Source organism: Vitis vinifera, chromosome 6 (assembly GCF_030704535.1).
Source record: "Vitis vinifera cultivar Pinot Noir 40024 chromosome 6, ASM3070453v1".
NCBI lineage: Eukaryota > Viridiplantae > Streptophyta > Magnoliopsida > Vitales > Vitaceae > Vitis > Vitis vinifera.
Window position 1 is genome coordinate 4,080,026 of NC_081810.1, and position 23,431 is coordinate 4,103,456.

The following is a 23,431-nucleotide window of genomic DNA, read 5'->3' on the forward strand; positions in this document are numbered from 1 at the left end:
GAAGAAGCAATTTATGAAGAGAAAAGGGAGAGAAATGAGAGCAACAGGTGTCAGCCATGCAGTGTCCGATGGTTTGCTGGCGGGTTCTGCAGCAGCCAACATTGAGATCCATTCAGAAATATCAGATCTCTTTGAGACCAAGTCTGTTGATCTAAGTAAAATTTAGAACCAATGTATATAATATATATATAGAATCCATGTCTTAGAATAAGGGTAAAAAATTAGGAGGGGAAAGTAGAAAAATATGGTATAAATAAATAGAATTCTAATAAATAGGATTTTTTTTAAAATTATTGTCTAATATTTTATAAAATAAAAATCTATTTAGAAATCTAAAATTTTTTTAACATATTTTTAATATTTTTAAATATATTTTATAAATAATTTTTATATTTAATGTTTTATTTTTAATTATTCTACCTATATTATATATTATTTTTTTAAAATAATCATCATAAAACAAGTGAAAATAATTAAAAGATATTTTTAAAAAATATTATATTTTTTATTCTTAAAATTAGAAAACGGTTTTTTTTATTGTCACACATATTTTTCTTGTTTTTTTTTTCTCTAAAAAATAAAAATTTATTAAAAAAATAGTTGTTAAATAAGTCCTAAAGTTAGGAGACTCTAATTATACATGTCACACTACTTCATTGATAGTACATTTTTCAGAAAAACACTATATGGTAAAAATAATAAATAATAAATAATAAAATATAATGAAATTATTGTAAAATTATAAATTAAAAAACTTTATTTCAATTCAATATAAAAATATTTTAAAGGAATTATAATAACAATTTTGTTTCTTAGAAATTTAATTTAAAAAAAAAGAGTTTTTTTTATTTGTTTCTAAACATTATTTCAAAAAAATGGTTTTATATTAATTTTTTAAAATAAAGGTACTTGACAAGTTATTTTTAAAAGAAAAAATAAAAATCATTTAAATAAACAAATTTTAGTTGTTTTTTTTTTAAAAAAAAACTTTGTTTATTCAATTTATATTAATATCAATTAAATTCAATCAAAGTTTTATTGTAAACTTAAAATAGTTTTGCAATTGAAAATAAATAATTTTTGGAAAAATATGGATACCAATATTACAATAAAATCATAAATGGTATTTTTTTTATTAGAATATAATGATACTATTATAGTAAACATCATAAAATATGGATATTAATTAATTTTTTTGTTAAAAATAAATTGTAATATTTTAAAAATAATAATGACTAATATATTTTATTTAAAATGAATTTATAAATTGATTTTTTTTTAAATGTAAATAAGTCAAGATTTTTTATTATAAGTACACGTTTATTTACTTGATCATGAAGAAAACAATTTGAATCAATTTTGATTTAGCTTGATATTAATTGGGATAATTTTTTTTAATTTTAAAATTAGTTGATTAATTAAAAAAATTTGGGACATTAAAAGCGTATTTAATAGTAATTTTAAGAAGTTATAGACCTCGTTTTGGTCTATAAGTTTTTGGGATATTTTGAGAGGATATTTTCACCACTTTGAGGAGTTTTTGGCAGCTGGTACGAGAGAGTGGCATGGGAGGAGTGATCTTTTAGGTAAGAAATCAGAGGTTGACATGTTGCATGGGGATTCTTTGGCTTGAGGGGCAAGCCAGCAGAGCAGAGAGAAGAGGCTGCTACAGGGAGATGAGATATTTTATGGATTTTTTTTCTGTTGTTTGAGGAAGGGGAGAACTAGAGTGAGAGGTACGGGGTTTACAGAAAAACATGGGGGTAACTTGAGGAAAAAGGGAGCTAAGGGGAAGAAGAGGGTATCAGTGGGGGTAGTTCACGAATTTTCTAGAGAATTTTTGGAGCAAAAACAGTGAGAAACCCATCACAAATTTGCTGGGGAGAAGCATTTATTGCGTATTTCCCATCCACTTCAACTGGTATGTTTTTCTTCTCCTTTTTCTGCCGATTATGGGATGATGTTTGTTGGTTGGGAGTAGCATGTTCACATCTCTCCTCTTAATGGTTTTTGCTGCAAATTCGTTTGTCCTTGTCTCATTTTCCCCATGAGATATCTGTAACCTTGTTCTGTTTTTTTTTATGTAGTCATTTGATATCACCCACTCTCGTCTAAGCCTGTTGATTCAAATATGAAGCATGGCTTGTACGAGTTCTTTATTTTGTTCCTACCCTTTGCTCTCTATTTGTTGTTTTCTATATTCTTGGTGTTCGTCCATGGTGTTAATGGGCTGTGTTTATTTAATTAAAAAATCAATGAGATTGGAGATCGAGTGGCAGCCATGGAGGATTGATCTGGTGACATGTTTGTTGTTGAATTAAAAATTCAAAGTGGCCGGTCATAGAAGTTAAATGGAATGTAGTTTTTGATGTTAATATGGAATCTTGAAATCAATGCAATCGGTCATGAGTATGTGAGATATTAGTGCTTATTTATGTGAATAAAAAATTCAATGTAAAATGGGATTGATAATGTTAGTGGTTGTTTGTCTTAATAAAAAGTCAATGTGAATATGTTATGAGAAAGAACAACACTTGCCATCATCAACCTCACAGTACAATGCCGTATGCACCCCCGGGGACCCACTTGTGTATGGTTTGCATTGGCCTCATTAGGCTACGTGTCATCTTCATTTTCTTCCTCTTTGATTTTAAAAATGATTTTTTTTTTCCGAATCCCATTTTTCAAATAATTCTTTAGATTTTAGTTTTTTTGAAATAATTTCAAATCTCCCATTTTTCATCTTTAGCATTTTTCTTAGGTTTCGAAAATCCATTTTTCAATAAAATTTGCCGCCATTTTCTTCCTAGCGAGCCTCATTTTCACATCTTCCATGTTTTTTTTTTTTTTAAATGTTTTAAAATAAGCAAGAATCCAATTTCGTAATTCCAAGTGATGGAGTTATTGGAATTGATTTATGCAAAATAAAATGGGCTTTGATGGGGGACCCCACATCAGAGGAATAAAGATAAACTTGAGTGAAGTGCAAGATTTTTCATTGAGGACTTATTACACTATTTAGAGACACATGCGTGCTATATTTTATGTTTATTAATTGTGCACTAACCTCACTTCTTGATAGCGCATTGAGGATTGTTGCCCAAGTATGTATCTACTCACATCCTGATCATTCTCTGTGCATGTTCTGACTCTCATACGTGCATGATCGTTCTGAGTATTCATTAATTTACTCATCACTTGCCATGATTGTTTCATTTTATTAGTAGTGACTCGACTTTAGGGACTTAGAGGGGTGCTATTGTCTTTACCTTACCTTCTCAATAAGTAACCTAACCCCCCAGCCAAATCCGGTTACATTTTTCAAAATAAGGAGTCACACTTAGGGTTTTCTTTCTTATTTTGTTTACCCTTTAAAAATAAAATAAAAATAAGTGACGATTCCAAGTTATTTTCTAATAAATAAAATCATTTTAAAATAAAAATCGAGCTCGCCATCAAGTGGAAAATACATGAGCCGAAATACGGGGTCCACAAAAGTGTTTTTAATTTTTTTGATACTTGAAAAATAAAAATTTTCAAGTATTAAAAATACTAAAAACATTCCCTAAAATGTAAGTCTAAGTTTCAATGCCCTGCCAATAAATTTTTACTAAACTTCTTTAATTGAGTAGTTTGGATTGGTTCACATATTTAGAATGTGGATTCTTGGGTTTGTACAACTCCTTTTGGTGCCCTACCATGATCCTCTTTTGAGAGGAGGATTTCACTTCGTAAACCCTTTTTCTTTTTCCTTTTAAAATGTAGTCTTATGAAAATTACATTGAAATCATTTTTTGAAAAAATGATTTCCTTCTTATGAGATCGTTTTTTCAAAATTTTCATAAAGCCGTTTTTAATTATTTTAAAATAATTTTAATAAATTTATAAATTGTGATCATACTAAAAATCTCATTTTTAAAAAGTGATTTTGTGGTAAAAGATTTTATTTTGTAAAATATATTCTCTAAAAATATTTTATTTTATAAAAGACATTCCAAAAAACATTATATTTTGTGGTAGCCTAATTAACTTTTTTCTTTTTTTTTTTTATTCCAAAAATTAGAAAACTATTTTAGTAAACAGTCACTATATAGGGTTTTGGTGTTTTCGCAAAACATTTTTTATTGTTTTCAAAATAATTATATAAATATAGAGAATGATTAAAATAAAAGATTAAATAAAAATTGTTTTTGAAACATATCTAAGAATATAAAAAATGTCAATATTTTGAAAGCCAAATCAAACTGGCCATTCCAACTATTGACAGACAACTTCTTCGATCAAATTTGGTGGAATGAACTATTCGAGGATTGGATCATTGTTAAACCACTTGAATCAGAATGTTAAACCATATAGACCGTTTGATTTCATATGAATTGATCAATCTTTGTTTGACCAAAATCTTATTGAGCTTTCCAATCAACTCGTTCAAGCTTCTTCCTTCTAATGTTCGCCCGATTTCATATGAACCAATCAACCCTTATTTGACGAAAGCTTTATTGGGCTTTCCAATCAACTAGCCCAAGCTCCTTTCCTAAGGTTGGTTCAATTTCATATGAAACGGTGAACCCTTGTTTGACTAAAATCTTATTGGGCCATCTAATCAATTGGCCTAAGCTCATTCCCTCCAAGGCGCACTATGATATATGCTTTGTAAAAGATGTTCTTTAAAAATATTTTATTTTATAAAGAATATTCTAAATAAACATTAGGTTTTGTGATAGCTAAATTTACTTTTTTGTTTTCTTTCATTCAAAAAAATAGAAGACTATTTTTAAAACAATCATTATTACCATGTTTTCACAAAACATTTTTAATTGCTTTCAAAATAAATATATAAATATATAGAATCATTAAAATAAGATATTAAATAAAAGTTATTTTCAAAACATAACATAAACAATATCAATGTTTTGAAAATTGGATTGGGCCAATCAATCCTACTATTGACTGATGGCTTCTCCGATCCAATCTAGTGAAATGAACTATTCAAGGATTGGATTACCGTCAAACCAATTGTCCAATTTCATACGAATCGATCAATTCTTATTTGACTAAAACCTTATGGGGCTTTCTAATCAATTGACCTAAGCTCCTCTCCAAGCTTCGTCTGGTTTCATATGAACTGTTCAACCTTTGTTTCACTCATATGAACCGTTCAACCTTTGTTTCACCAAAACCTTATTGGGCTTTCCAATCAACTAGTAGAACCTCCTTCTCTCCAAAGCCCAAAATCACATTTGCTTTATAATTTTCCGTTGCGGGATAAGTTTTTGCTACGATAAAAGAGAACTTTGAATGATATAGGGCCACCATCACATCTACTTTGTAATTTTCCCTTATGGGATATATGAACTTTGAACGGCATAAATTTACTTGGGACCTATGGCCTAATAAAATAAACCGAAGATGATGTGAGCTACTTAGCCATTTCGTTATATGATTTGGTAAATATTTCTATATACTTCTTTTAATTATATAAAACATTTAACCGAATATAAATATTCACATCTATGTTTATTTTTATAATAATTATTAATGATAATGAAAATAATATAAATTAATTATATATAATAATTTTAAAAATTTTAAAATAACAAAATACATACATATATAATTAAATTAAATATTATAATTTTCCTTTTCCCTCAAATATATCTTCATATTTAAATATTATATATATATATATATATATTTAATTTCTTATCATTATTTTTAATTTTAATAAAATATAAATTATATATTTATGAAGGTTTAATACGAAAAACGATGATAGACAATAATAAAAAAACAGAATAAGAATATTTGATGAGTATTAAATAAAGCAGGTAGGTCCATTTCGTAGGAGCAAGTCCCACACCCTCAACAACGAGATCAATGGTGGGTTATGAGATCAGATTATCCAAAAAATCTCATATAGCTTCACCACATATGTTGCATTGCGAGTTTTTCGAGTCACCAAATAAAATTCGGGTCATCAAACTCTATTACAATAAGAAACCGATGAAATTGTACCAATAACTCTTTTGATCCAATATTCAAAATATATTTCAAGTTTTCAAAACAATGTGAGATTTACAAAACATTGAATAACTGATTTCAAAATTGTGAATACTTCCACAAGTGTGCTAAGTCTGAGAAATGAAAATCTATAAAAAGTGGTAAAAAGGTGTTCGAAATTTCTAAATTTAAAATCCAAATAATTTACAAAAACATTTCCAAAATGGAGGAGTGTGATGGATAACATCCCAGTCCTTTTCTGCTTTCGGAAGTTGAGCCAATAAAGCAAAAGGCACCTTGCTTGATGCTTCCACGGGAAGTAAAGCTGTATTGTATCATGTGGACTCTTCTTTCATGTCCACAAATTTGTATCAATTTTTATTTGTTTCCTTGTAGTTTTAGTTTTTTACACAGCTACCTCCTCAACGGTTTAAAATCTCCGCAAACTCAGGCAGAGATGACCGAGTCAAACGCCGACTCAGCTATTAACGTCCCCGATATCCCAGTCGAGATCGTGACCGATGAAGAAATGGCTCTCATCGAAGCCGCCTTAACCGCCGCTCGTTCCTCTCTCTCTTCCTCTACAATTCCTGCAATCTCCTTCACTGCTGCTGCTTCTTCTTCGTCCTTTTCTCCTCTTTTGCACAGAAATGCTCGCTCCATTGGCTCCATCGCTCGACTCTCCAAGCGGAGACTCTCCGATTGTACGGACACAAGTCCCATCCGTGATATTGAGGATTCGGGCGTGTTGAGGAGCACCCAGAAGAAGATTGGGGTGAGAGAGTCGCTGCTGCATCGGTTTCGGAGGAAGAAAGGGTTGTCCGTCACTGATATTACCGGCACGGTACGGATTTTTTTTTGTTTGTTTGTTTACTTTTCTTTAATTTTGGGGGATGAGTTTGCAACTTTGCATGTCTAAGATATTCGATGTTTTGTTTCTGTTGAAAGGTTTCGAAAATTTATTGATTTTGATTTTGGGTGTAGAAAGGAAATTCACATTTTCTTGTACATTGACTTGCTTGTTTATGTTTTTCTGCTGTTCACTGGGAAATGGAGATCGTGATTCTAATTTTTTGGCAACGGGATTGAGCTGTGTTTATAACCTGGGATTTTGTGAAGTATAAATAGATGGGCATTTTGTGAAGTTGATTTGGGTGCACAGCTAGGTGTGGGTTTGGCATTCCTTTTATGAGCACCTTGATTCACTAACTGTATTTCAAATTTACCTTTTAAACCTAATCCTTGTTACAAGGTGATGTAAATTAAGCCTCCTAAATTTGAGGTTGCAATCTCTAAGGTTGTGTTTGGTTCCCTGCAAAAAATGCTAGTAAAATGATTTTCTAAATATCAAAGAAAATAAAATACAGTTAAAAATAAAAGAGTTAAAATTAGTGAAATGAGTTTGAAGTAGTATATAGAAATAATTTATTGATTTTAAATATATTTTTTATTTTCCTCCGCTCTTTCTTTTTTACTACTTTCCCTCTGTATTTTCTTTTCCTCATGTTTTCCCATACATTTTCCTGGAACCAAACATAGCCTAAAGATTTTGAACTACTGAACCTAATTGGGATTACAAATTAGTCTAATTGTTGTCATTTAGGAATTGCTTCAAACATTAACTTGAAAATATGAGTCTATACTTTAGATCAATTGTGAATTCTAAACTCAATAGTTCTCATCAAATTCTAGCTTCCATTTTACATTGTTCCCTGCATTATTTTATCAGTTCACAAGGTGTACTTGGAAATTAAAGTGTAATGTTTTTCCCTCTATGGGTTTTGATGAAAGGTTTGCTAGGTTTTGTCTTTGCAAATTTCAACTGAAGGAAATTGGAAGAAATTGATCTTACTGTGATCCTCTTTTCTTGCTAACAATAGGAATGGTGTGAAAAACAAATGGAGTTTCTTCTACTCCTCAGGAAGCCAGAAATCACTAAGGCTATGAAAGCGGGTATTGTCCGTCATGCAAAACTTGAAGAAGAGGTATACTTTTGAACTCCAGATTTCATCAAATTTCTTTTAGACGTGTGACCATCCATCTTATTATTGCTGCTTGAGTTTCTTCTCTCTGGCTCTGCAATCATGAAATTTGTTCTGAACACTTGATCATCTTTGTAACTTGCATTAGAGTTTCCTTCCCCTTCACTCATGTGGATAAAGTTGTTTGTGCTCATGAAGTAGATTTTTTTAAGTCACATTATGGGAGATTAATTTTCTTGTGGGAAATTAAGTCACTCTCAGCCAAGTAGAATGGAAATCTACAAAGCCACTGTATGGTTGTGCAGAATTGGATTTGAGTAAATAAATTATAGCTATTTTAAAACAGATCAGCATCATCGGATGTCTGAAATGGAAAGATGTAGTGCTTGTTTTACTGGTTCAAGTCATGAAGAATTTTTTTTTTTTTGATAGATAAACACACAAGGATATATTAGATAAAGGGAGCTTGAAAGGCGACCCAGAGCATACAGGGAGTATACAATTGCCACCTAAAAACAGAAAAAACAAAAGGGAAAAACCCTCACCAGCCCTTAACACGAACCTAACCAATCCACAAAGTTAAACAAGGTTAAGGGGCCTACAGTTATAGAAGACAAGTCATGAAGAAATTATAATGTGGTTAGATCATAATTTTTTTCTATTCACAGCAGTGTGGCCAACAAAGAATTCTAGAAGGAACTGAGGAGTTCCTTAATTGATTCAAGCAGTAGAAATGTAATTATATCATCTAGAATAATTTATCTCTAGATTTTTAAGCCTTGCTTCAGTAACAGCGTTGCTCAAATTCAAAACATGTCCTTTCGCATTCTTGCATGTGTAGTAGATTTAGTTATTATATTGCAGTTTATCTGACTTTGTGAAGTTGTTTTATGACATCTAATGCTATATACTTGGATGATTATATATATATATATATATATATATATATTAGAGAATTGTATAATTATTTGTTTAATCTTTGTGAATTTACAGTGCATGCAACCCAATATCTTGTTTCTGTCGGTCACCTTCTTTGCTCTTTATGCTTACTTTCCTGATTTTATTTATGGGCAGGTTGTAAAAAAAGTAAAAGTTCGTGTTGGAACACTTGAGGATGTATTGGCTTTGAAGTTCATAAACTTCATAGTGGGTGCAAATCAGTTATTATTTGAAGGACTAACACGCGAGTTACCATTGTGAGTTGGACTGGTCATGGTTCTGTTTGATTTCTATATTTCTGGCTCCACTTTCATATAGCTTTTCTTTGCATATGCTGAAGATATTTGTCTATAGTAACTGGTTGACCATAAGTTTTGTAGGCTGTCAAGGGGCTTGGGCTATATCCAGTGATAAGTTACTTTGTCTTCAATATAGGATCCATGCTGGAAAAGAGTCGGATGAGTATAGCCATCTGGAATTTCAATAGGATGTTGGGTTATCTGCATTATTAGTCTATTGTGTCAGAAACCCTGAGTGGCTGGTTCTCTTTCCAGGGCATGAAAGGCTATGAGATATTTTTAAAACAAGCAATAGCTATCTGGCTTGACCTTGAAGATCATATGCTTGGATATGATTGCACTGATCTCAAACAAAGTGAAATTTAAAATGTAGCCAGATAGATGTTGAATATCAGTATAGTAATTCTTGTCCTAATTCAATGGACGTTTACAAAAGGAAAATTTTGGGACTGTTAAAATCATTGGCAGACGAATCGTTTTAGAGAGCGTAAAAGTGGATCACCTTACCTCTTAACAAAATGAGTGAGATTATGCATGGGAACTCAAATTTATATATTGGTCTTTTCGGTCTTTTTTTTTTGGTGGTTTTACTTTCACAGGTTGATTCTAACCCCAATCAGCTTTGGGACTTTGATGTTAAAAACATTTTATATTCTCTGATATACTTACTTCTGTATGCCATTAGAATAGGCTTTGTGGAAGGTGTATGGATGGTGGGTGTAATTGATGAAATTCGAATGCCAGAAACAGAAGCGAACAGAAACCCAATACTAGTAGAAACAAAAACTCGTGCTCAAGCTAGATCTCCTGCTGAACCGCAACAGAGAAATGGAAGGTATGCTCATTCTTATGGTTTCTATTTCAATTTTGTTGACATGAGGAATTGTTAGCTAATTCATCCTGATCTTATGTTATGGCAGGCTTCAATTGATGTGCTACAAGCGTCTGTGGGACAGTTTAGCAGCCAATAGCTTCCCTTCCAGACAATTTTATGATTTTTTTGCTTTAAATCCCCATTATATCTTATCTGAAGAAATCAGAGAGAACACTGTTAACTCTGGTTTTCCTGCAGAGGTAAAAAACTGCTTCCAGCCAGAAGTTCAATTATTTTTGTGTCGAAATTGATGGGAATATTCCAGTGCATTAGTCATGAGGCTAGCACCATTTTACTTGTATTTGAGATGTTATATTCTTCAATGGTTCTTCCAAATGGCTATATTCCAAATAGATGGTGTGGATAATGATTCATAATTCTATGGGAACAATACTGAGTCATGATCAAAACCTTATTCAGTTATTTGTTTCTTGATACTTAATCATCTCATTTTGGCATTGCAGACCCTTGATGACTTATTGAGATACTTTAGTAATATGTGTTGTATGCTTCCCCCTGCTGACGACCAGCTACTGTTGAGGTGAGTACGGAAATTCTTGTTCTTATTTCTAACGGGAGAAATCTTCATAGTTGCCTCAATTTGATCTGCATCATCTCAATCAGGAAGACTCCTCAACTCCAGAGGGCACATAAATAAATTGTTTTAGAAAATTGGAAATGGTTGGCTCTTTTCATTGGGATGGATTTCATCTGTTTGTATAATTTTTCAACTTTTGGATTGAATCAGGCCTAGACTCTGGTTTGTTCAATCCGTAGAACATTAGATTCGCTCACTAGTTCCACAAACATGTAGAAATTTGGCTACATCCTTTTGCAGCCCTCATTAAGATTGTTGACCCAGACTTGTCTTTGGTTGCTCTGGTGCAGATACGAATACCAAGAAGATCATTCACTGCTCGGTGAAGATCGGTTTATGTATGATTCTGATTGGGCCAATAGACAAATTCGGTGTTGTCTTGAGTTCTGGCTGGGGGAAAGAGAAGCCAATTACACCCCAGTGGAAGAGCATTGGAAATGCCGGCATTGTAAGTTTAGTTCCGTTTGTCCTGCAAAGATCAACGCAGACTGTACGTCAAGCTAGAGAAAGGAACAGATACCCTCTCATTTGATTAGTATTTTTCTCCTCAATAATGATAACGACCTCAACTTGCAGCCTCCCTGCAAAGAAGCAATAATTTTTATACAAGCTTCTCTGCATTCATTTGAAGAAGACAATGCTGAGTTGGTCTTCTGGGTTGCAGTCTGATTATGTATTGGTTATGTATAACATGCCTCTTCTCTGGGGCAATGAATTCATCGTTGTAAGAATAAATTTGTAGACTGATGATTCCCTCTTGTGAAAATGGAACTGTAAACCAGGAGTTATTGTTAGTTAATTGTTCATTTTTAAGTAATTGTATCTGTTGTTTTCAAAGATTGGAACTTCTGTATTTAGAAGATTCTGAAAGCCAAATTGCTAGAAAACACAAGGAAAATATTGCCTTTATTTCCCAAAACAGAATTCATCTGCTGCAGGAGTTGTGCTGTTGCATTTTTATTTTTATTTTTTCAATCAGCTTTAAGAGTTTAGCTTTTAAGTTTGATAATCACTGCATCCTATTAAGTGAAGATTGTTAATGTAGTTTTTAAGTTTAGGTGCAGGCAAAAGACTTCTGAAGACCTGAAAAGGCAAATACCAGATTACTGCTTTGTATCAATTTTTGATTTATGGAGCAGGATACTAGGATGTGATACTATTGTGGTCAGTGGGTCTTTTATCACTTGGAAGCACTATTTTTTTTTTCTTTTTACATCATTTAAAATTGCAAACTCAGGATATATTTTTGGTTATAAATTAAGAAGAAAAACAAAAAATACAAGAACATATTTATTTTACATTGAAAAAACAAAATTAGAGAAGATAGAAAAACCTAAGCTGAAATATTGACCTTAGAATTCAATCCGTCATCTCCTCATTTGGCACCAACTCCTCCTCTCCAACTAGAAGCTCCACCACCTTACTCATGGCTGGCCTTGTATCTCGATCGTCTTCCACACACAGCAAAGCAACCCTTACCATTCTCTGAACCTCCTTTTTGTGGCATCTCTTTTCCAGTCTAGGATCAATCACTTCTTCAAGCTCTTGTTCTTGGATCTTCAGCCTAAACCATTGTACCATCTGGTTGTGCCCACTCCCTTCTGCGGTAGCCAAATTGAAGCCAGAAGCCCTCTTTCCGGTCAGCAGTTCCAGCAGGACAACTCCATAGCTGTACACATCTGCCTTTGCGTTGATTCTTAGGTTTATCATCCACTCTGGAGCCAGGTACCCTCTAGTGCCCCTCACTCTGGAAAACCCCATATCGTTTGTGTCTTTAAAAAGCTTTGACAGGCCAAAGTCTGTCACCTTGGGTTCTAGATGATCATCTAGTAGTATGTTCTGAGGTTTCACATCACAGTGGAGAACCCACTCCAGGCACTCTTCATGTAAATAAGACAGACCCTTTGCTGTCCCTATGGCTATGTTATATCTCTGCTCCCAGCCCAATCTCATTGCCGAATCAGCTGAGAATAGGATTTTATCCAAGGAACCATTCTCCAGGTACTCGTAGACCAGAAGCTTGTCGTCATTCTCGGCGCAGAAGCCCCACATTTTGACCAAGTTCCTGTGATTGATCTTCCCTATGATGCTCACCTCCGCCCAGAATTCTGAGTCTCCCTGCAGAATTATCCCTTCCAGTCTCTTGACTGCAACGATTCTCTTATCATCTAGAACCCCTTTGTAGACTGTCCCAAAGCCCCCCCTTCCAATCTCTTCTCTGAAGTTCCTAGTTGCCCTCTTCAGTTCTCCAAAAGTGAAGTGTTTGAAGCCCATGGCTAGGACTATGTATCCCATATTCACCAGTTCCTCACGAATGCGCTTTCTGAAAACAAACCACCACCCTAAACCAATGAAAACTATTTCAATGACTGCAACAGAACCCGCGAATGAAATCAGATATTTCATATACCAGTTTTTATTGGGATTTTCCGCACCAGCATTTATATTGCGAAGAACAATTTCTGGGGTAGAACAGTTGAGCTGATCATAGGTTCTGAGCTTTTCTCCTCCGGCCTGAGAGGCCATGATTCCTTTTGGAACCTTTATGTGCATGATCATGGCGGTGTCGGGCATATGATATCCATTAAGGAGATATCTTTTTGGGTAACACTGTCCTTGTCCATCCAGTGCATATCCAAAACCCTTGCATGTGCAATCATTCAAGCAGGCATTCTTACACGCTTCCAAACTGATACCAATATTGTAGCTGTTCAAGTCATATCCAAAGTAATCTGTGTGGAGAAGCTCCATGAAACCCAATTCAGCTGGAGCACAACTCATATTGAAGGAGGGGGAGCAGCCTTTAGTCCAGTCTGAGGGATCGTTGCGGTCGAAACCATCAGGGCAAGCACAAGAAGGCAGTGGATTGTACCTGCAAACACCATACTCGCCACACAACCCATGAACCAGGCAAGCATCCACACCACTAGGCAACCATGCTATTTCCCATATCCCTGTCAATTCATCTAGGCTGTACAGTCTCAGGATTCCATCATAATCTAACGTTAGGCGCCTTTTCGGACCAACCCCATAGTCAGAGGCATTGAACTTCAGATTGTCACTGGATCTGAACCTTCCCATGTTGTTTAGAGCTGCAATTTTGGTACTATTATAGGGTGTTCTGCGGCTAAAGAAGACGGTTAAAGGCCAGTAGACACTCGAAACTACAGGCCCATCATAAACAAGATTTAATAAGTTATTGTCGTCAAATTGGAACCTATAAAATCCAGACGAAAATGTATCTCGACTCCTCATAGAGACCAGGCTTGTGTTTCTGGTAAGCGGCTGTGTTGGAAGGAGAGTGTCAGTGGGGAAATCAAAACTCTCCCAGATGACCTCCTTTGCCTGGTTGATGAGCACCAAATTTCCAGTTTCAAGAAGCTGAACTTCCACCTCTCCATCTGAGAATGTGTCTGTGGACCATACGATCGAACCATCCGCATCAGTCAATACCAGGTTGCCGTTTCTGTGGAGAGTGAGTCTGGACCCTTTCCCGTTAACCGGCCGGTCTCTGTTGGCCATCCAAACCACAGTCTTTTCAGCAGAATTAGTGAACCAGATTGCATAGCAGTAGACGTTGGTGCCCACCCTGTAGAACCCACTAGAGAACGACCCTTCTGGTGAAACCAGCAACTGCCCTTCTTTCTCAACAGATAAGGAGAGTCCAGGCTTCAAGCTTGGCAGCTTATGGGTTAGTGCCAAAGCCACTGTAGGTCCAAGCAGGAAGAGAAAAAGCAAACGCAGAGCTTCCATGGTGGGTCTTTGGGCCAAGGTTTACACCTAGAAAGATAGAACAATCTGAATTTCAGTAGGGCCTTTTTGAATATGCAGAATTCAATTTGAATTGCAGATCATTCAATACTTAATTAGGCTTCTCTCTCAAACAAATTTCCATGGTCATAAGTCATAAGCCGCATACAAATACGCCTGTGGCTCTCCATTCATACTTGGAAAAATGAAATTTGAGTGGTGCAACCCAGCTTCAAATATTATTATCTAAATCAGCGCTCAAGTCAGATGTATATTTTTTTTGTGGTTGCCCAAACTTTCTGCCTTTGATGACGACATGAAAACTAATTGCTCTGTTTTTAATTCATTCAATCATCAGTGGATTTAGGACAACTAGAATTTCAAATTTGTAAGTCCATGTTGGAGCCCTGGATTCAGGTCAATGGTATTGCTTGTTTGTTTGTGCCAAGCCCATTTTGTGGCTTGGTTCTTGGCCTACTTGTGTATCTGCTTAGGTCATAGCCTCAATAAATTTAGGCTCCTAATGGCTGTCATGAAAACCATTTGGTGGCTTATTTATTGGCCTCTTAGTCAACATTCATGCTTCCCAACATCTTTATTTCCATTATTTTAAAAATGAAATATGATTGGTAAGTTCAAATATTATTCTTTGAATCAGCATTAAAGTCTCATATTTCTATGGTTGCCCAAACTCATTGCATTGTGACATGAAAATTATTATCTGTTTTTAATAAATATGTTTGGTTCCTGAAAAAGTATGAGGAAGGAGAAAAAATGTTAAAAAAAAAAGGGTTTTCTCATGTTTGATTTGACTATAAAAAATAGAAAAAAAAATCAAATATAATTAAAATTAATTAGAAATTTACTCATTTTAAAATTATTTAATCTTTATAGAATTGGGGAAAATAAGTGAATTGAGTGTGAAAAAGGGTATAAAAATAATTTATTGATGTTTAATTTATTTTTTTATTTTCTTTCTTTCTACTTTTTTTCTTCTTTATTTTCTTTCCCTCAAAATTTTCAAAAACTAAACATAGCCTAACCATTTCCTAATCGGGTCAATTACAAAAACTACCTTATAATTGTTATCCCACTTTTTCTTTTTTAAGCATAATAGACTCTAAATTATAATCATGGTATAACTCTTTTTATTATTATTGTTATTATTTGTAATTTTATTTTAAGAAATAGATTAAAAAAACCTAATGTGATCTAGAGTCTATTTGGTAGTAGTTTTTGGGAATACTTCTAGTATAAAAAGAGTTTTTGAAGGAAAATCCAACAAAATTCAAAATACTTTTAAAAAATTTAAAAATTACTTATAGTTCTTTCTAAAAAACTTAGAATAAGTTTGATAGTGTTTATTGTTTTTTTTAGAAGTGTTTTTAAAAGAATTATCTATCAAGTGTTTTTTTTTTTTAAAAAAAAAATATTATAAGTGATTTTTCAATATTATAAGAAAGATTAAGTGTTTAATAAAATTGAAAAAATATTTTTAATTTTTTTTTTAAAAAAAACATTGTAGATGTCCCATTATCTCTTTAGCCATTCTTGAAGATGTGTAAATGTCCCATTATCTCCCATTCATTTGAAAAGATATGTAAATGCTTCCAGAAGCTTCAAGCTTCAATATAAAACTCAAGTGAACAATGGATTGAGGAGTTTGTGACATATAGTTTAAAATTTTTAAATACATCATGGAGGTTGGTTGAAATTTGATAATTTGAATACCCTATTTTTATTTTGTTAGGACTTGGACCTCATAGCCTAAATTAATAGAAGAATTATGCAATACATCTCTCTCTCTCTCTCTCTCTCTCTCTCTCTCTCTCTCTCTCTCTCTCTCTCGTACTTCTCTTTTAATAACAAGTAAACTTATCCGATCCAATAATTTGATTAGAAAGGAATAAAATGTGTTTAACAAAAAGTTAAAAACTTCAAATTTGGGACAAAGAAAAGGAACATGAGAAGAGTAAAAAATGATGGTTCCAAGGTTAGCTTCAAATTTGGGACAAAGAAAAAGTTGATGGTTCCAAGATTAGATCTATACGGCTACCAACCCCAAAAAAAAGAATTTTTTTTTTTGAAAAAGTATGAAATCTTGTAAGAAACCCAACCAACGAGAAACAAAAAAGTTATTCGTCTTATATCTTATATTTGAATTAAGAGGTAGATTTAGAAAATAATCCTTTCCTCCCTAGTTCACATCCTACTCACCAAATCATCTTGAGAAAATTTTAGCATCTCCACGAAAAATAAAGAAGAAAACATGATAAAGATCTATTTTAAAATCAAAAGACCTGAGTACATTTGATCTTTTACGTTCCACTTATCAAAGACAAATTTTAAGCATTCCCAATAAAAATATCATTAACCTTACCTATTATTTTATTTTATTTTTTCAAATAAAATTTAATGTGAAGGAATTTTTTTTTACTCTCATCGTCTTTTTCTTAAGCCATCCAAAACCTTATGTCTCTCTCCTCATTTCTCTTACTTTCTTTCATTTTTACTCTTCCTTCATTTAATTTTCTCCCACTCTATCTATCTTCTTGGAAAACTTGTGTTTCCAGTCTATGATTAGGAAAATATATGATTTTGGAATCTTACATAAGTGAAATATGAGATTTCCTTGTTAACGGGAAAATATTATATTTCTCATGCACGATATACTATTTACATATGCATTTCCAAAATTTCCCTTTAATGTCTCCCTGTTAATAGCTACCAATGTCCATGTCAACAGGAAGGTGTGCAATTTAATAAACACCAAAATCTGAAACTTAAAGTTATCAACCATATTCCCAAAGCCTTCTTCATCTCATTTTGGTCTAACCCTAGTGTGTCTCTCTTCATGAGCTAACTATCCAAACTCGATAGTCATCTTCCGAAAACCTTCAACAAAGCCAAAGTTGACCATATCTTCATATTTCTTTATTAAAGGTGGAATTTTTTTAAGGTTTTTGGAAAACAAAGTGGAACTTCCTCTTGTTTTGGATTAATCAATCATAGGTGAGTTTTCCATTTAAGGATTCATTTGGCTGTTGAGAAAATATTGGAACTGAAGGTCTTATATTTTGGGATTTGTTGTATTTTGATTCATTTTGGCATGAATGAAATAGAAGGAAAATTTGTTTTGCTTCAAAGAAATTTTCAGAGGGAGTGAATTTTGGAAATGAGAATGGTTGTTTTCTGTTGTTCACGACCCTGTGATTTAGAATATTTGGGATTTCTTTTTTATATATCTTAATTTTTTATGTTTATAGGGATAGTTATTTGTGGGGAATTGTTGAGGAAATTTTTTTTGAGAACCGCACACATCATTAGAATCATATTTTTAATGATAATTTTTGTACCAAGCAACTCATATCAGCTACAATGATACAATTGGAAAAGATGATACATGAGACAAATACACACAATAAGAGCAAGTGGGATGAGAAGCCTGAATGAAGACCTTTTTGGTTGTTCTGTATCTTTTTTATGTTTTCTTTCTTCAAGACAAGATGACTCAATTATGTTTTTTGTAGCATTTTTAGATGAATGTTAGTATGGTCTCTATGGAGAAAGGTGAAAAAAAATATTGAGGATAGGATGAGGAAGGAAAATATTATTTTATTATTTTATTTTATTCCCATTGTCCTATAAAAATTTTTAAAATTTAATTTTCTTTTTTTAAGACATTTTCATGGATGATCAAACAAAGAGAACAACTTTTTACGAATTAGAAAAATGCAGGGTGTACAAGAAGATGTTTTGGAGAATGTCTGGAATGTAGGAGTAGATACCTTAGAGAATGCTTGGAAGGTTGAAATATGAAATGGAAATGACAACCAAACCCATTGTGCACCCAAGACAAATGACACATTAGAATCATCAAGAACAAAACATAAGCCACTTTTTTTTTTTTTTTAAGAAAGAAAACTTAGGATTTGTATGCAAATTGTTTAAATAATAGTTCTTATTATTTAAAATAGAAAATAGTATTTTTACTTAGAAAATATGTTTAATAATTTTTTTAAGAAGATGAAGAATGATATGAGAATTTGTGTATTGTATAAATGTATAGTTTCTTTTAGGGAAAATAAGTCAATAAAATTGTTTTTTCATTATTTAAGTTCCCAATAAAGGGTTTTTTTTATAAAGGTTTTGAAAAAATTTGCACAAAAATAATAAAGAAAAAAGAATTCCTATAATTTTATTGTCCATGATTAAATTATAGATGAAGAAAATTTCTTAGCTCTTCTTATCTCTTTTTATAATTTTTAATTACATTATTTTTACATTATCCAAATATAATTTCTATAAACAAAAAAACATAATTTAAATAATTAGAAATTTATTTTGGCTTATATTGACAAAATTTGTACATATTAGCTTTAATTTAAATTTGAAATATGCTAAAATTTAATTTGCCTAGATATAGTTTTTAGCTTTACATCTCAACTAAAATTTATTCCAAAGCTTATGATGTGTCAAAAATTCTCAAATTGTGTTATGTTGTGAGCTTTAACAAACAAATTGTCTTATGCTCTAAACGTTTGAGTCATCATTTTCAATTTAACAAAGTTGATAATAATAGTCACATAGTACCTATGAACACTACGAGAAATACATTACTAGACATTGATATTCATAACACATTTTCACAACCTATGTTAAACTAGATATTACAATAAGCAAAATACATGCTACAAAGAAGCCAACAAAGAAACTGATTACATATGTATATGAAATATTTTATAAGAAATGTTGATCATCAACTGCATGTTCAAACTTTGATTTGCCAGTTGATGAACATTCATCACTTCTCTTCCATCTTGGTGCATAGAACACCCAAGCTCGGACAACTTCCTCTCTAGAAGTATATGCTTTGTAAACACTCCCCTTATGAAGGAGCACATTCTTTTGACATTCAACCTAAGAATTGTATACTCCATGTCTGTGACCCACAAACACTACATAGTATGTTTGTATGTTCGTCATTTGATGACATAATTGTTGTTGGTTAATTTTTGATAATAAATCAAGTAATGACTATTGCAAAAGATAGTATAAAACGTGTATAATTCACACATGTATACCACATTTTAGGATAATAATAGTGATTATTAACTACAAAATTAAAAATATAACAAGTAATGTCTGGGCTTTAAGGTCTGAGACTTCGGATAGGTAGTACCCAACTTTAACTAATGTAGTACCTAAGATTGGTTAAAGTAGTACATAAGGTAAATTAAAATGGTACATAAGGACTATTAAGGTAGTACCCAAGATACAGTCCCCAAAATAACAATGCGACTTGCAATCGGATATGTTGTAAGTTCCATCTGAATTCAATACAACTTGTAGGTCATATGGTTATTTACGAATAATATGGTTCCCAACATAAAAGTTCAAGTCCACCAACAACTCCAAAATCGTTGATGTGCTCAATTTAAAAAAAAAAAAAAGAACAAAAGAACTAAAGAACAATAAATGAAAATTATTTACCTTCAGATTTCGGTTTGGGGTTAGGGCAAAATACGACTCAATGACAGGAAGAGATATCCTGTTCACAAAGCTAATATTTTGGATTCTAGCTTTCCGTTCCGATACGTGTTGTTGTAGTAAATTTACAATCACAAATGCGCCTCTTGAAGTCGTCTTTTAACCGGACGTTCTTAGGATGGAATGCTCCATTTCATTGCACATTTATGTGGACAAGAAATAAACATGCAGGTTGGAGTTTTGGATTAATGGTTTTTTTCTCTCAAATAAGACAATTTTTAGGAATTTTTAGATGGGTCTTAGGATCATATGGATGATGAAACCAAGAGAGAGAGAGAGAAATGTTCCCAAATCAGATAGAAGAAAAGTTTTAGATTAGAGAAATTACAACTGGTTGTTGAGTTGGGTAATTTTTCATAGGTTTCAAATTCAAATTTTTATGTTCTAAAAATTTTCAATCTCTCATGTGACATGGAAGGCTTCCTGCTTATGTGGAGACAGGGTTGCAGTTGACATGGAGGGGTAATCTAGGAATATAAAATGGAGTTGCACGATAAATATAATATTTTCCCCCTTGACAGTTAAATCTCATATTTTAGTTGACTGGAGTTTGATTGAACACAACTTTCTCAAGAAAGAAGGAAATAAAAAAAAAGAATTTAATATTTTTTTTAAATATATAACGTAATTTATCATTATTTTTATTTTTATCATTTAATTATTATTAAATTAATTTCCTAAAAATAAAGAGTTAAAAAGAAAATTGGCCATATTTCTTTGGGTAGAACCTAAAAAGCTAAAACCTTGTACTAAACCCTAAACGAGACTCTGCGGCGAACATGGCGCAGAATAGCAGGAAGAAGCCGAACATCTTGGTGACGGGAACGCCAGGCACAGGCAAGACAACGACGTCGTTTTCGCTGGCGGAGGCCACCCAGCTCCGTCACATTAACATCGGCGAACTCGTCAGAGAGAAGAACTTGCACGACGGATGGGACGACCAGTTCGACTGCCACATCATCAACGAGGACCTGGTACCCTTACCCTAACTCCCGTTCGGTTCGCCACACGGTGTGATAAAGAAATTTTGTTTTCTTTTGTTTTCCTAGTTTTCTTGGCAGCCAACCGGATCCTAAATTCGAGTCCTAACCTTTTGATTTCCAGATTTATTTAGCAATTTTTTGGTTTATGGTGTTTGAAAGGGTTGATTTTTACGGGAATTTGGAGAGGTGATGATTAAAATCTGGGATAGGTCTGCTTTAATTGAGTTGTCGATTGAAGTTTAGGGAAGTTAATATGAGTTTTGAACCGAATTCTTCTATTGAGATAGAAGCCCTTGAATTGAAAGTATAATTTTATCCAAATTTTGGCGAGTAGATGGGGCTGAAAATTTCAGCTGGAATCTATCAAATTATTGCCCTAATTCTAAAATGCTTCAAATTATGAGTTTAATGGATCAAATTAAGTCATAAATTTACTCTTTCTTTAGTGGATTGAGGATCAGTGCTGCTAGATCCCCGTATAGTTGGAGAAGGAACTGAGCTTACTGTGATGAATGCAACATCTGTCAAATTTGTAGAAGCTTATTGTGTATTTTCTTGATAAAACCCTTGTAGATTTCCCTCTCTTTTCAATATTGAGCTTTTCTTTTAAAAGGAAAATGGTGGGACGATGGCAAGTATCATTTCATATCACCAACTGGGCAGAAAGTCTGCAGTTTGGGTCTCAAGTAACGGATGATGAGCCTAAGTTGAACTTTATTGTCCAAACTTCCCATGTCTTTTGGGTTATGGTAGACATGGAAACCGCTTGAAATCCTAAATCCCTCTATTATTCTGAAGCTGCTATTACTGTCATTTTTTCTTTTGTACTCTGGCCTGGATATCTTTAGTTGTTTTTTTTTTAAACCTATTTGAAATTGTTTTCGATAGTTGACAATATGGGTGGATTCAAATTCTTAGATTTTATATCTCACTGTTTGATGCTTATCTTTTGTAGAATTACAGTCAATCATATGCATCTTAATTCCCTTTGTTAAATCTTCGACATTTTGTGTGGTTTTTGCAGGTGTGCGATGAGCTCGAGGATTTGATGGAAGAAGGGGGAAACATTGTGGACTACCATGGTTGTGATTTCTTCCCTGAGCGATGGTTTGATCGTGTGGTGGTGCTTCAAACCGACAACTCTGTGTTGTATGACCGCCTGAGTACAAGGTAGTGATGTTTTTGCTCAGGGCATCATCTTCTTGGTTTCTTCATACCCTTCCACCCATCATTTTGGCTCAAAAAATTGTTTGTTGTGTGGCAGAGGATACACGGGGTCAAAGCTTTCAAACAATATCGAATGTGAAATATTTCAAGTATTGCTGGAGGAGGCGAAGGAGAGTTATCCAGAGGACGTCGTAGTGGCCCTAAAGAGTGACACAGTCGATGACATTACTCGAAACGTGGCTTCTTTGACAGATTGGGTGAGGAGTTGGCAACCCAAAGCATGATCACAATGACTGATGGCTTTGAAGGGGGGCATTAGCTCTTCTTCTGTGAGGATGTTCCCATCAGAGTGGTTTTTGCTTGAACCAGATTCTTGGTTTTTTGTTTTTATTTTTCCATCTTTTCAATCTCTGTGTTTTAATATGGAAGTGAGTGAAGATATTTCTATAAATCTTTCAACATATCATCATGTAATTTGTACGAGATGATAAATGTACTCTTTTCTACAATTCTACCTCTCCATTGAAGTCTTCAGCGGATTTTGGCTCGTGATTGCTCACACAGGACCCTGAATTTTCAGAACTTTTGCTGAGCTTTGGATTGTTGCAAGGAACTTGTGAGAATGCTGAGAAGTGTTTTTTGAGGGAATGGGGACTAGCTAGAGCTGGTATGGAAATTCAACGGGCGCATATGCGGCTAATTTGCAAAATAGAAACATACAAATATACAATCACATCAAGTAAAGTTTTTGTGACATTTGAGATGGTTTCATTACTCAAAAATGTTATATAAGGAGAGGATACATTTTCTTTCATCTGTTCTTTAAAATAAAAAAATAATAGTATTTTCATATAGACTATGTTTGGTTTTGAGAAAAGTTTGAAAGAAAATGCGAGAAAAAGAAAATAACGAGAAAAAGTAGAAGGAAAATAGAAAAATATTATTTTTATTTTTTTTACTTGTTTGACTTGTCTATATAAAGATTAAATAATTTTAAATATATAAATTCTTTAATAATTTAATTATATTTGATATTTTTTAAATATTTTTAATGATAAAATCAAATATGAGAAAATAATTTTTTTTAGTATTTTTTTTGTCCTAATACTTTTTGGAAACCAATCATAATCATGAGATATCGGAACTGGTATTGAATAAAGCATATTTTCTTTCTTTTGTTTTTAAAATTATAAAATAGTAATACTATTACAGAAGATATTAGAATTGGTTCTAAAATTTGTTTTAAAAAAATTAAGATATAAAAAAATTGTGAATTTAATTTTTTTGTA

At 32.9% G+C, this 23,431-nt stretch overlaps 3 protein-coding genes across 3 annotated transcripts; 2 read left to right on the top strand and 1 right to left on the bottom strand.

Annotated features, from left to right (window-relative positions):
* The first annotated feature begins 6,085 nt into the window (after window positions 1-6,085).
* LOC100244936 (exonuclease V, chloroplastic) lies at window positions 6,086-11,611 on the top strand. Its single transcript, XM_002284882.5, has 7 exons — window positions 6,086-6,844; window positions 7,881-7,985; window positions 9,057-9,178; window positions 9,906-10,055; window positions 10,141-10,294; window positions 10,559-10,635; window positions 10,983-11,611. Exons 1-7 carry the CDS (start codon window positions 6,305-6,307, stop codon window positions 11,194-11,196), a joined length of 1,362 nt encoding a protein of 453 aa, XP_002284918.2. The 5' UTR covers window positions 6,086-6,304; the 3' UTR covers window positions 11,197-11,611.
* Window positions 11,612-11,967: 356 nt separating this feature from the next.
* LOC100248357 (putative receptor protein kinase ZmPK1) lies at window positions 11,968-14,445 on the bottom strand. The gene has a single exon (XM_002282089.4). The coding sequence runs from the start codon at window positions 14,443-14,445 to the stop codon at window positions 12,052-12,054; it is 2,394 nt and encodes a 797-aa protein (XP_002282125.1). The 3' UTR covers window positions 11,968-12,051.
* Window positions 14,446-20,684: 6,239 nt separating this feature from the next.
* On the top strand, window positions 20,685-22,651 carry LOC104877313 (adenylate kinase isoenzyme 6 homolog). Its single transcript, XM_010652827.3, has 3 exons — window positions 20,685-20,966; window positions 22,000-22,145; window positions 22,240-22,651. The coding sequence occupies exons 1-3, from the start codon at window positions 20,772-20,774 to the stop codon at window positions 22,424-22,426; spliced, it is 528 nt and encodes a 175-aa protein (XP_010651129.1). The 5' UTR covers window positions 20,685-20,771; the 3' UTR covers window positions 22,427-22,651.
* Window positions 22,652-23,431: the final 780 nt, after the last annotated feature.

Excerpts from the sequence above, each read along its gene's own strand:
- LOC100244936 (XM_002284882.5), top strand. The coding sequence starts at position 6,305 with ATGCTTCCACGGGAAGTAAAGCTGTATTGTATCATGTGGACTCTTCTT. Across the intron at positions 9,179-9,905 it reads CTAACACGCGAGTTACCATT|AATAGGCTTTGTGGAAGGTG; the intron begins GTGAGTTGGACT and ends GTATGCCATTAG. Across the intron at positions 10,056-10,140 it reads CCGCAACAGAGAAATGGAAG|GCTTCAATTGATGTGCTACA; the intron begins GTATGCTCATTC and ends ATGTTATGGCAG.
- LOC100248357 (XM_002282089.4), bottom strand. The coding sequence starts at position 14,445 with ATGGAAGCTCTGCGTTTGCTTTTTCTCTTCCTGCTTGGACCTACAGTG.
- LOC104877313 (XM_010652827.3), top strand. The coding sequence starts at position 20,772 with ATGGCGCAGAATAGCAGGAAGAAGCCGAACATCTTGGTGACGGGAACG. Across the intron at positions 20,967-21,999 it reads ACATCATCAACGAGGACCTG|GTGTGCGATGAGCTCGAGGA; the intron begins GTACCCTTACCC and ends TGGTTTTTGCAG. Across the intron at positions 22,146-22,239 it reads TATGACCGCCTGAGTACAAG|AGGATACACGGGGTCAAAGC; the intron begins GTAGTGATGTTT and ends GTTGTGTGGCAG.